This window comes from Neovison vison, chromosome 2 (genome assembly GCF_020171115.1).
Source record: "Neovison vison isolate M4711 chromosome 2, ASM_NN_V1, whole genome shotgun sequence".
NCBI classification, from domain to species: domain Eukaryota; kingdom Metazoa; phylum Chordata; class Mammalia; order Carnivora; family Mustelidae; genus Neogale; species Neogale vison.
The window spans coordinates 21392885-21406727 of record NC_058092.1 but is presented as its reverse complement, the minus strand read 5'-3'; the positions used below and the strand labels follow the sequence as shown (position 1 = coordinate 21406727).

The following is a 13843-nucleotide window of genomic DNA, read 5'->3' as shown; positions in this document are numbered from 1 at the left end:
AGAGAGAGAGGGAAGCAGGCTCCCTGCTGAGCAGAGAGCCCGATGCGGGACTCGATCCCAGGACCCTGAGATCATGACCTGAGCCGAAGGCAGCGGCTTAACCCACTGAGCCACCCAGGCGCCCTAAAATTCTGAATTTTCATATGAGCCTTAGTATCTACCTTTTTTCAGTTGTTGTGCTGGGTTCCTAGAGCCTGTTTTTATTTGGGGGATGTGAGTGCCTCAGTTCTGGGATGATTTTGTCTATTTTGGGGTTTGGAGTTTCTTTTTTTTTTTTATTAAAGATTTTATTTATTTATTTGTCAGAGAGAGAGGAGCAAGAGTGAGCACAAGTAGGCAGAGTGGCAAGTAGAGGCAGAGGGAGAAGCAGGCTCAATTTGGGACTCAATCCCAGTACGCTGGGGTCAATACCTGAGCCAAAGGCAGCCGCTTAACCAACTGAGCCACCCAGGCATCCCGAGTTTGGAGTTTCTTATTGATGTTGTCTGTTTTGCCTTTGCTAAGGAATGTGTAGTGACAGGGAAAAGAAATACAGATTACAAAAACAGTATAACTTCATTTTAAATTTAATTTAATTTTGGGGCGCCTGGGTGGCTCAGTGGGTTAAAGCCTCTGCCTTCAGCTCAGGTCATGATCTCAGGGTCCTGGGATTGAGCCCCACATCGGGCTCTCTGCTCCGCGGGGAGCCTGCTTCCTCTTCTCTCTCTCTCTGCCTGCCTCTCTGCCTACTTGTGATCTCTCTGTGTCAAATAAATAAAATCTTTAAAAAAAAAATTTAATTTTATTTTATTTCTTTTTTAAGATTTTATTTATTTATTTGACAGAGACATAGAGAGCACAAGTAGGCAGAGCAGCAGGCAGAGGGAGAGGGAGAAGCAGGCTCTCCACCAACCTGGGATAATGACCCGAGCTGAAAGCAGCCACTTAACCGACTGAGCCACCTAGATGCCCCATTTATTTTTATTTTTTTAGCCAGAGAGAAAATATTTGCTCTCTTTGCATGTGTATGTGTGTGTTGGGAGGGTGTTTGAGGCAGCAGTTTTATTGCGATAGAATTCATATACCATAAAATTCACTCATTTGAAATCTACAGTTCAGTGGTTGTTAGTCTCTTCACAGAATTGTGCAATTCTCAACACAGTCATTTTTTTTTTAACATATGATGTATTATTAGTTTCAGAGGTAGAGGTCAGTGATTCATCAGTTACATATAACACCCAGCACTCATTACATCACATGCCCTCCTTAATGCCCATCACCCAGTTACCCCATCCCCCCTCCCACCTGCCCTTCAGCAACCCTCAGTTTGTTTCCTAAAGTTAAGAGTCTCTTAGGGTTTAACACAGGCATTTTCAGAACATTTTCCTCATCCCTGAAAGAAACCCATACCTATGAGCAGTCACTCCCATTTTTCCCCAGCCCCCATAGTCCTTAAGCAACTAACTACTAATTTACTTTCTGTGTCTATAGATTTTTTTTTTTTTTTTTTTAAAGATTTTATTTATTTATTTGACAGAGAGAGATTACAAGTAGGCAGAGAGGCAGGCAGAGAGAGAGAGGAGGAAGCAGGCTCCCTGCTGAGCAGAGAGCCCGATGCGGGACTCGATCCCAGGACCCTGAGATCATGACCTGAGCCGAAGGCAGCGGCTTAACCCACTGAGCCACCCAGGCGCCCTCTGTGTCTATAGATTGGCCTCTTCTGGACATTTCACATAAATGGAGTCATATGATACGTGATGTTTGTGCCTGCCTTCTTTCATTTAGTATAATGTTTTTAAAGTTCATGTTGTAAGGAGTATGAGTACCTCATTTCTTTTTATGGCAGAATACTCTTCCATTCTAGGGACATACTGTATTTTGTTTAGCCATTCATCGGTTGATGGGTTGTATCCACTTTTTGGTTATTATGAATAATGTTGTGTGAACATTCACATGCAAATTTTCTGTTTTTTCTTTTTTCTTTTTTTTTTTTTGACCCGTGTACACATTTCTTTTTTAAGATTTTATTTATTTATTTATTTAAAGATTTATTTTATTTATTTATTTGACAGACAGAGATCAGAAGTTGGCGAGAGGCAGGCAGAGAGAGAGGAGGAAGCAGGCTTCCCACAGAGCAGAGAGCCCGATGCGGGGCTCGATCCCAGGACTCTGGGATCATGACCTGAGCCGAAGGCAGCGGCTTAATCCACTGAGCCACCCAGGCGCCCCTAAGATTTTATTTATCTATTTGACAGAGGGGGACATAGCAAGAGAGGGCACACAAGCAGGGGGAGTGGGGGAGGGAAAAGCAGGTTTCCTACGGAGCAGGGAATGCAATGTGGGGCTCAATCCCAGGACTCTGGGATCATGACCTGAGCTGAAGGCAGCCACTTAACAACTGAGCTACCCAGGTGCCCCTCGTGTATACATTTTTGTGTGGAAATACGCTTTCATCTTTCTTGGTAATATTTCTTGGAGTCATGTGGTAACTGTTTTCCTTTGAGGAACTGCCTTTTCCAAAGTGCTGCACTCTTTTACATTCCTATCAGCAGTGTGTGAGATTTCCATTTTCTTCTATTGGTTTTTTGATGAGTTCTGCTCAGTGTTTACTCTTCCTTTTTTTTTTTTTTTTTTTTTAAAGATTTATTTATTTATTTATTTAAGAGAGAGAACACACAGGAAGGGGAACAGGGAAAGAATATTCAAGCAGGCTCCCTGGTGACCAAGGAGTCTGATACGGGACTTGATCCCAGAACCCCCAGATCTTGACTCAGATGAAGGCAGATGCTTAACTGACTGAGCCACCCAGGTGTCCCTCGTTTCTTTGAAATCCTAAGTTCTACTTGCTAGGGAGATTATCCTTAGTTTATCCTCTAAACCTTTTAAGTTTTGTTGTTGTTGACAACAAAAATTTTAATTTCTATAACGTTTTCTTGTTGACTAGTTGGTCTTTTTTTTTTTTTCCCCTTAAGATTCTGTTTTGTAAGTGATCTCTGTACCCACCATGGGGCTTGAACTCACAAACCGGATATCAAGAATTGTACACGGTACTGACTGAGCCAGCCAGGTGCCCCTAATTGGTCCTTTTCATCCCCATGGCACTCTGTTCTTATTTTTTCGTTGTGATATCTTTTCTTACCTTCCTCTCTGAGGAATTACATTTTTTGACCTTTTCTTCTTTTCCCTGCATTATCTTAGTGTCCTCTGGGTCCCTTTATTCTCCTTTGGTTTGTTTATTTTCTTTTTAGTGTTTGAGATTTTCTTCACATGCTTGGTGTTCTTGACTATCTGTTCTTAAAGAGTGAGCCACTGAAAACCCAATTCGAAACAGAACTTACTGACTGATGGGCTTCACTCAGTAATGTATTGGGAAATGTTTAGCAACCAACTCTGTGAAGAGAAAGACCCTAATTTTGAACATTCCCTAATTTCTTTGGTGTAAATATTCCCAATAGGCCCTATTTTAAGCTATCAACATGTTTCTGAATTCAAGATTATGAAGAAAGGCATATAATTAATTGGGTTTTGTGAGCTCCACTCAGCCAGTTTTAGCAAAGCACTGGCTTCACTTCAGAATAATTTATCCACAAGTCAGCCTTCTTACAGGGAATACTCTATGTGTCAGCATCTGTATGTCTTTTCTCTGGAGTTGTTTGGCATCTCCAGAGAAAAATCCTCCAGGCTCCTTGCCTGGAGGGTTTATCTCTAGCTTCTGATATGCTGGCAGAAAGGCAAGAGAAGGAGGCTGTGTCTGGTGCATTCTAATCCAGAGCCATTCAATTGAACTCTGTTCAATTCTCTAGAGAGTGAACTGCTGTGTTCTGGGTCAGGTATGTGTGGGGAGGAGTCTCTTGGCTGTTTTTGGAGTGTGGAGGCATGGGGACTAGTCTGTATATAGACACAGAGTTAATTTCTCAGTTTTTAGTCCCATGCCTCAGCCCAGTCTTCTGTGGTAAATGGCACTTCCAGAACCTGGATCTTTTAGAGGTTGCAGGGGGCAAATCAAGTCAAATCTCATTGGTGTCCCTTCGATGGGCACTTGTGTTGTACCTTCCATCTGCTAGGTCAGATCCCACTTTTCCGCTGTTATCTCTTTGGCAAAAAATTACTTTAAAAGCTTATTGCATTCTCTTATCTATTAAGCGTTTTTCTCCTGTTCTAATTGCCTTTGTGGATTTATATGTCTTTTTTTCCTTTTCTGTTATTTTAGTGCATTTAGGGAAGGAGAGGAGGTCATTTTTGGAATTGATCTGCCATGTTTAATCAGAAATCTCTCCATTGGGGGTGCTTGGCTGCCTCAGTTGCTAGAGCATGTGACTCTTGGTCTTGGGGTAATGAATTCAAGCCCCACATTGGGCATAGACCTTACTTTTTCATTCTTTTTAAGATTGTATTCATTTATTTAAGAGGGACAGAGTGTGGAAGAGAGAGCATAAGCAGGGGGAAGGGGCAGAGGAGAGGGAGAAGCAGGCTCCCCGCTGACAGGGAGCCCAATGATGTGGGGCTCAATCCCAAGACCCTGGGATCATGACCTGAACCAAAGGCAGACACCCAGCCACCTTAGCCAATCAGGCACACTTAGAAGCTTACTAGGAAAGAAGAGAGAGAGAGAAAGGGGGAGAGAGAGAAGGAAGGAAGGAAGGAATCTTTCCATTTGATGGTATCCATTTGGTTTCATTGGAAAGATGACAATGTGATAATGGTCTAGCAGAATAAGTAATGTCTATCCATGGTTTTAATTTTATTTTATTTTTGGTCAGCAGAGGAAGCCATGGGGAACGTATTGAGTGATGAGAATTCCAATTGTTAGTAGATTTTTAGCTTCAGAATTGTGACTTTTTTTTTTTTTAATTTTATTTATTTATTTTTCAGAGAGAGAGAGAGCGAGCACAGGCAGACAGAGTGGCAGGCAGAGTCAGAGGGAGAAGCAGGCTCCCTGCGGAGCAAGGAGCCCGATGTGGGACTCGATCCCAGGACTCTGGGATCATGACCTGAGCCGAAGGCAGCTGCTTAACCAACTGAGCCACCCAGGCGTCCCCAGAATTGTGACTTTACTGTTCATGTTGTCCAGGATAATTGATAATGAAGTGGAAAGAACCCAGGTTTCAGACATGGAAGCTCGAAGTCAAATTCTGGTTCCACTGCTTAGCATTTGTATAGTTATGAGTTAGCACCCTTCTGCATATAAGGAGGATAAAGTCCATGCCCCACTTTTTTTTACAGGATTACTATAAGGTCTCGGTGAGATTAATGGAAATAAAAATGCTTTAGGAGACTGTGAATGAGGAAGTATAATGATTCACTTTTGTTTTCCCACCTAATTCTAAAGAAAATACGAGGGTGAGGGATTGGACTGGTTGATCTCTCTAGATAGAAAGGACAGAGAGTAACGTCCTCAGAATCTTGTGAGTTGCACTCAACCTGCTTAACGAGTTGATGTGTTCCTAGTGTTGTCCTCACTCCTCCTCGTCCTCACCTTAGCCCAAATGCTGATTCTGGGCCTTCTAATAGACAGCCTAACTAAATATGTGATTCCAGCAGACAGAGTTGTCTCAGCAACAGGAGCCTGCTCTGCCAATGTCATGGTTACTCTCCCCCACTTTTGTCTTCCCCAGATGCTGCTGCAGATTGCTGATGATTTTATCGAGAGTGTGGTGACGGCAGCCTGCCAGCTCGCTCGGCATCGCAAGTCCAGCACCCTGGAGGTGAAGGATGTCCAGCTGCATCTAGGTATGTCTTGTTCCTCCCTGAGGCATCCACACTGTTGCTCCTTCAGGACCACCAGGAACAGGTAGCGGGAGGAACTTTCGTGTCAGGATTAGACTTTTGGGGGCTCTGGAATGGATGTATTTGTTCAATGGTAGCATCATACAGAGAAGAGAAATCTATCCATGGTCAGGAGAATGAGCCCAGGCATGGGTTTGCCACTTCCTCTCGGTATCACCTTGTCCTTCCTCCTAACTTTCTCTCAGAGCCTGTTTTCCTCATTTGTAAAGTAGAGATCATAGTATCATCCTTACAGGGTGATCATGAGAATTATGGGTTACATTTGTCAGGTCACTGGCTCGGGGCCCTGCACAAAGTAAGAGTTTTGTAAATGTAGCTATTATGTCTCCAACATTTAAATAGTAGTTTTTCTCTTGCAGTTTTTAGCCTGTTTACCCATTTCCCCCTAAAATTATAATGTACATATAATTCTATATTCCGTTTTTCAACTTAAGACACACTAAATTCAAGCTTGGTTTTTCTGAGGGATGCTTGACTAACATCGATAACCATCATCACTTGGGAAATGAGTAAGCCCCCCATCTGCATTGGTTACAGTGTGCTCAGAAGAAAGTGAACAGTCTTGTGAGTATGAAGGGCAACTGAATGAGGCAGAAGTTATTACAAGATTCAGTATAGATCAGCCCATGAATAATTACTGAAAGGCTTCCTTGCTGGTGACAGGAAGATATGGCTTGGGGAGGTACTGGGAGTCTTGGTGGAGTAACAGTTCCTGGTTAATGTTGCTAGTATTAATAACAGGACAGATATTCCAATTATCTATTATTAGATAACAAACTTAAAATGATAACAGTGGCTTAAAACTGTAATAGTCTTTTTTTTTTTTTTTTAAAGATTTTATTTATTTATTTGACAGAGAGACATCACAAGTAGGCAGAGAGGCAGGTAGGTTGGGGGAGAAGCAGGCTCCCCACTGAGCAGAGAGCCCGATGCGGGGCTCCATTCCAGGACCCTGAGATCACAACCTGAGCCAAAGGCAGCGGCCTAACCCACTGAGCCACCCAGGCGCCCCTGTAACAGTCGTTTATTTTGTTCAGTTGTCTGGGGCTTGATGGGGCTTAGCTAGGCAGTTCTGCTGAGGGTCTCTCATGTAATTAAAGTCAGGTGGTACCTTGGGCCGAGATTGTTTTGAAGGAAGGTGTATTCATTTCCTAGGCTGCTATAACAAAGCACCACACACTAGGGAGGTTAAAACAACCAAATGTGTTCTCTCACTGTTCTGGATGCCAAAAGTCTACGATCCCTCCAATGCTTCTATGAAGAAGACTTCCTTGCCTTTTTCTAGCTGTTGGGGGTGGCTAGCAATCCTTGGCATTCTCTGCGTATAGCTGCATCACTCTGTCTGTGCCTCGGCCTTCACATGGCCTTCTCCCCTGCATGTGTCCCTCTCTCTGTCTCTTCTCCTCTTGTAGGATGCCAGTCATATGGAATTAAGGGCCCACCCTACTCCTGTACGACCACATCGTAATTAATCATATCGCAGTAATCCTGTTTCCAGTATATTCTGAGGTACTGGGGGTTAGGACTTAAACATGTCTTTTTTGAGGGACACAATTTGACCTATAACAGAGTTTCACCAGTCCAAGTCTGATACTGGGGCTAGAAAGTCCCAAAAAGCTGGAATTCCAGGGGCGCCTGGGTGGTGCAGTCAGTTGTGTCCAACTCTTGGTTCTGGCTCAGGTTGTAATCTCATGATTGTGAGATCAAGCCCCGAGTCAGGCTTAGCAAGGAGCCTGCTTGAGATTTTCTCTCCCTCTCCTTCTGCCCGTCCCACTCTTGCTCTCTTTCGTTCTCTCCAATAAATCTTGAAAAAAAAAAAACAAACAAAAAACCAATCTGGGACTCCACAGGTCTCCCCCTCTCTGCAGTCTCTCTTTTTTTTTTTTTTAAAGATTTTATCTATTTGACAGAGAGAGCACAAGCAGGAAGAGTGGCAGGCAGAGGGAGAGAGAGAAGCAGGTTTTCTGCCGAACAAGGAGCTGGATGTGGGACTCGATCCTAGGACCCTGGGATCATGACCTGAGCCAAAGGCAGACACTTAAGGACTGAGCCACCCAGGCGATCCCTCTCTGCAGTCCACCCCCCTTTTCTTTTTTAAGATTTTATTTATTTATTTGACAGAGAGAGATCACAAGTAGGCAGAGAGGCAGGCAGAGAGGGGGGTGGAAAGCAGGCTCCTTGCTAAGCAGAGAGCCCGATGCGGGGCTTGATCCCAGGACCCCGAGATCATGACCTGAGCTGAAGGCAGAGGCTTAACCCACTGAGCCACCCAGGGGCCCCCAGAGTTTCACTTTGAGATGATGAAAATGTTTTAGAGATGGTTGGTGATAATAGTTGCACAACAATGTGAATGTGCTGAATGCCACTGAACTGTGTACTTAAAAATGGTTAAAATGCTCTCTGATATGAGGAATTTGAGAGGCAGGGTGGGGGTATTGTGGGGGGGTAGGGAAGGAAAAAATGAAACAAGATGGGATCGGGAGGGAGACAAACCATGAGACTCTTAATTTCACAAAACAAATGAGGGATGCCGGGGGGAGGGGGTTATGGAGAGTATGGTTGGGTTATGGACATTGGGGAGGGTATGTGCTATGATGAGTGCTGTGAAATGTGTAAGTAAACCTGATGATTCACACATTTAATAAAAATTTTTAAAAATACAAAACAAGGGACGCCTGGGTGGCTCAGTTGGTTAAGCGGCTGCCTTCGGCTCAGGTCATGATCCTGGCGTCCTGGGATAGAGTCCCACATCGGGCTCCTTGCTCCGCAGGGAGCCTGCTTCTCCCTCTGCCTCTGCCTGCCATTCTGTCTCCTATGCTCACTCTCTCTGAAAAATAAATAAAATCTTCAAAAAAAAATACAAAATAAAACCAAAAACATGGTTAAAATGGTAAATTTTAGGTATATTTTGCCACAAAATCCCCACACACAACAGATTATATTACTTTTTTTTTTTTTAAAGATTTTATTTATTTATTTGACAGAGAGAGATCACAAGTAGGCAGAGAGGCAGGCAGAGAGAGAGAGAGAGAGGAAGCAGGCTCCCCGCTGAGCAGAGAGCCCGATTCGGGGCTCCATCCCAGGACCCTGGAATCATGACCTGAGCTCAAGGCAGAGGCCTTAACCCACTGAGCCACCCAGGCGACCCCAGATTATATTACTTTAGAGCTTAGCATTTCTGTTTTTAAAATATTTTGTGTTTTAATTATTGAAATTAAAATTGGAATATTAGTTTATTCATTAAGGGTGAAGAGTAATTATCACAATGACAAGAATACTCACAAGTCTGCATGGCCAGGACAGCTTCTGTAGTATGCCTAATGGAGGCTGAGTCATAATCAGAAGATTGCTCAGAGGGCAGTGGATCGGAGCATGGGGAATTGGGGAACCTGGTAGTCAATGGCACTAGACCACCTACATCTGTTCCACACCACCACCCCCAACAAAGGTAGGCTTGCCAATGGGGCTGGAAACTCTGGACACCACCTCTTGTGACAAACTGAAATGGGTACAGCCAGGTTTGCTTCTGACCCAGTTTCCTACACTTGCTTAATGGACTAAGCTCCCTTTCTGATGGATAGTCTTGAGAAATGTGGACATTCAATGACATAATGTACATGGAATGCTTTGTACAATGCTGCTTTATGCCACACATTTTCACTATACCTTTTAGTCACTAAATGATTGTTGCTATTACATTAATATTATATAAAATATAAATACATATGCATTTAGGAACATCTGGGTGGCTCAGTTGGTTAAGCATCTGCCTTTGACTCAGGTTGTGATCTGGGGGGTGCTGGGATCAGGCTGCTTCTCCCCCTCCTGAAGCCCCTCACCCCAGCTCATGTTGTCTCTCAAATAAATTAAAAAAATCTTTTAAAAATGCATATTTAAATATTTTGCTACACATACTTAACATGTGTGCATTCTTGCCTGGTAGCAACCTTTTTTTTTTTTTAAAGATTTTATTTATTTATTTGACAGAGGGAGAGAGAAATCACAAGTAGGCAGAGAGGCAGGCAGAGAGAGACGGGGAGACAGGCTCCCTATTGAGCAGAGAGCCTGATGTGGGGCTTGATCCCAGGACCCTGAGATCATGACCTGAGCTTAAGGCAGAGTCTTAACCCACTGAGCCACCCAGGTGCCCTGTGACCTTTTTTTTTTAAGATTTAAATTTTTTTGTTGTTTTTTTAAAGATTTATTTATTTTAATCCTTTTTTTTTTTAAGATTTTTTATTTATTTGTTTGACAGATAGAGATCACAAGTAGGGAGAGAGGCAGGCAGAGAGAGAGAGGAGGCAGTAGGCTCCCTCCTGAGCAGAGAGCCCGATGTGGGGCTCGATCCCAGGACCCTGGGATCATGACCCGAGCCGAAGGCAGAGGCTTTAACCCACTGAGCCACCCAGGCACCCCAATTTTAATCTCTTTTAAGATTTCATTTATTTATTTATTTATTTTGGAGAGAGAACGAGCAGGGAGAGGGAAAGGGAGAGAATCTCAAGTACACCCTACACTGAATGTGCACTGGATGTGGGCTCAATCGCTTAACCCTGAGATCACGACCTCCACTGAAACCAAGAGTTGGACACCTAACCGACTGACCCACCCAGGTGCCTGGGATTTATTCATTTATTTATTTGAGAAAGAGAGAAAGAGTGCACCAGGTAGGGTGGGGCAGAGGGAGAGGAAGTCTAAGGACATTCCCTGCTAAGTGCAGAATCCAACTTAGGACTCAGTTCCACAACCTCGAGATCACGACCTGAGCCCGAACCAAGAGTCAGTCACTCAACTGACTGTACCACCGAGGAGCCCATAAGATTTATTTTATGTAATCTCTATACCCAGTGTGGGGCTCGAACTCACAACCCTGAGATCAAGAGTCACACTCTCCACCGACTGAGCCAGACACCCCATTACGTTCTTTCTTTTTTTTTTTTTTAAGATTTTATTTATTTATTTGATAGAGATCACAAGTAAGCCGAGAGGCAGGCAGAGAGAGAGGAGGAAGCAGGCTCCCTGCTGAGCAGAGAGCCCAATGCGGGGCTCGATCCCAGAACCCTGGGATCATGACCTGAGCCGAAGGCAGAGGCTTTAACCCACTGAGCCACGCAGGCACCTCAACACTCTTTCTTAAAGAGACTCTGCAGATCCATATCCTGAGCCACTTTGTGTGGTTTGTAAAGTTTAATTCCCAAAGAAGAATCTCAGTGTTACTTTCAAGACTGACAACAGATATTATTAGCAGAAGGCTTCAGGATTTTTATTTTCAAAGAAATATTGGAGGAAGGACACCTGGGTGGCTCAGTTGGTTAAACATCTGCCTTTGGCTCAGGTCATGATCCCGGGGTTCTGGGACTGAGTCCCACATTGGGCTCCTTGCCCAGCGGGGAACCTGCTTCTCCCTCTGCCCCTCCCCATGCTTGTGCTCTCTCTCTCTTGCTCTCTCTGACAAATAAATAAAATCTTAAAAAAAAAATATTGGAGGAGAGCTATATATAAAATTCTTCTAGACCCAAACATGAATCATTCATTCACCCAATAGTTACTGTAGATGAGGCACAAAGTATAACTAGAAAACCACTAATACTCGATTTGATTTAAGTAAGTGCTGTGCTTGGAGCAAAACAGATTTGTAAAACAAGTGTTTTCAGGGGTTTAGGGGAGTATGATAAAGTTCGTAACTCCTTTTGAGTAGACTTACTCCCTAAATAATCTTGTGTAAGTATAATTTTTTACATACTTAGAGTGCAACACACTTTTGTGGCTGGGGGGGGTCCATGTAGCTATGGTGATTACTGACATCGTCAAATCATCAGAATCTCTGCCTTGTTGGAACTTCTGGGGACACTCTCACAGGGATGATCATACCCACTGGCAGCGGGACACAGGGCTGTGGTGTGGACATAACCCATGTCTATATCTGTATCTCTGTGCCTTTATCCCGGGCTCTGGGATTGTATTATGACCTTGAATGCTATTAGCCACCCTATGAGGTGTTTATTACAGTTGTGAACTGCCGTGTAAAAGCTGAAGAAACCAAGACCCAGCGTCCTCCAGCTCCACAGCAGAAGCAGCAGAGCTGGGACTCGGCCCTTAACTCCCGAATACTAGGAATGCCTTTCTGCTCCTCCTCTTCCTTTGGGTTTGAGAGGGGTGACTTTAAACATAGGAGTAAGACAACTGAAGGGGAGGGGGATGCCTGGGTGACTCAGATGGTTAAACATCTGCCTTCTGCTCAGGCGTGATCCCAGGATGCTGGGATCGAGTCCCAAGATGGGCTTCCTGCTCAGTGGGAAGCCTACTTCTCCCTCTCCCTCTGCTGCTCCCCCTGCGTGTGTTTTTTCACTGTCTCTCTCAAATAAATAAATAAAATCTTAAAAAAAAAAAAAAAAAAAAGACAAGACAACTGAAGGGGCACCTGGCTGGCTCAGTTGGTGGAGTGTGTGACTCGACCTTGGCATCATGAGTTTGAGCCCCCTGTTGGACATGGGGCCTGCTTTAAAAAAAAAAAAAAGACAAGACAACTGAAGAAACAGGAATTTCCGCTTCTGTGGAGCTGCATGGAAACCTGAGGGCTCAGCGCTCACAGCCTGGAGTCAGTTACTCCTTGGTCCTTTGTCGACAAAGGTCGAATGGTGTCATTGGAGGCACCACAAGGGATCCCCCATTTGTATTCCATAGAACCCGTCTGCAGGGCTGCTGTTCATTACTGTGGTTGATCGCTCAGATGAGTCCTCCTTGACCCTTGTCTAAGGGTCACACTGCACCCTGATGCTGCCTTCCCTGTCCCCTTATCTCTGTGCTGGCCTCTTCCTTGCAGAACGCCAGTGGAACATGTGGATCCCAGGATTTGGCTCTGAAGAAATCCGACCCTACAAAAAGGCTTGCACCACAGAGGCCCACAAACAGGTGAGGAGCCGTCAGAACCCCAGGGCAGCCACGGCCCATCCCTTGAACTGTGTCTCTGAGGGAGTGCACATGGCTACGGTCCCTGCACTTGTCACTTCCTCCACATAGGAAGCTCCGCTTCCTGGACCAAAGATCAGAGAGGGCAAGAGGCAGCAGGGCTCCACGGGAGAACAGTCATTTACTTCTGTGGTTCTCTGCTGTTCCCACATGGGGTCTCAGCTTTTTCTCTCAACGCTGATGGGTGTCATTTAAAGCTGTTGATTGTAGCTTCTTCTAATATGGGTAGAACTCGCTCCCTCCACTTCTCCCTGATGAAATCTCTGCGTTGTGGCTGATTGAAAGAGAGACAGGCCATACTTGTGCTGGAAGGTAGCACCCAGGCTGCTGTGCCAGGCCTTCTGGCCTCTGTCCCAGCTTGCCCTTAGTTCTCTATCCCTGTGACTGACTGCAGACCTGAGGGGTCAGTACGAGAACCTAACCCCACTTATACTGTGCCACAAGCTGGCCCTGTCATTGGTCTAATAACAATGATGACTTCCTTTTGACAAAGTCTTAATTTAACTGGTGGCTCCAGTTTGAAAAGTGAGCTTTTTTCAAGCTTGATGGGCACATTGTGTGGTTTTGGCTGAGTGTCCCTTGCTTGTCCATAGCCTGGGATCTCTAGAGTGTATGTGTTTACAGACCTCACAAAGGAAGCCCTTACAGGGAAGTCACCAGTAGTCTGAATCAAAGGACCACAGTATTCTTCAGAAGGGAGTCCCTCCAGACAATGGTCATTTTGGCTCTGTTTCCTAATTAATCCACTTTCCAGCTTTATCTATCTATCTCTCAGCAAGTATCATAATATTAGGACAATCTCTTAGTCAAAAGAGTAAGCAGAGGGGTGCCTGGGTGGCTCAGTGGGTTAAGCCTCTGCCTTCAGCTCAGGTCATGATCTCAGGATCCTGGGATCGAGCCCTGCATGGGGCTCTCTGCTCAGCAGGGAGCCTGCTTCCCCCCCACCCTCTGCCTGGCTCTCTGCCTACTTGTGATCTCTGTCTGTCAAATAAATAAATAAAATCTTGAAAAAAAAAAAAAAGAGAGAGTAAGCAAAGCAGATCAGTAATTCGGCCAATGGCTGGTAATAGTTAAATTTGAAACCTATGACCTGAATGTTCCCCTGATG

The 13843-nt window shown here is 44.5% G+C and overlaps 1 protein-coding gene across 1 annotated transcript in view; it reads left to right on the top strand.

Annotated features, from left to right (window-relative positions):
• TAF12 (TATA-box binding protein associated factor 12) overlaps positions 1–13843 on the top strand; it is a 37083-nt gene that overhangs the window by 22282 nt on the left and 958 nt on the right. Inside the window, exons 4-5 of the mRNA XM_044237591.1 lie at positions 5595–5709; positions 12590–12678. Of these exons, the coding sequence (XP_044093526.1) occupies positions 5595–5709; positions 12590–12678 (204 nt within the window). The remainder of the gene's footprint in view (positions 1–5594; positions 5710–12589; positions 12679–13843) is intronic.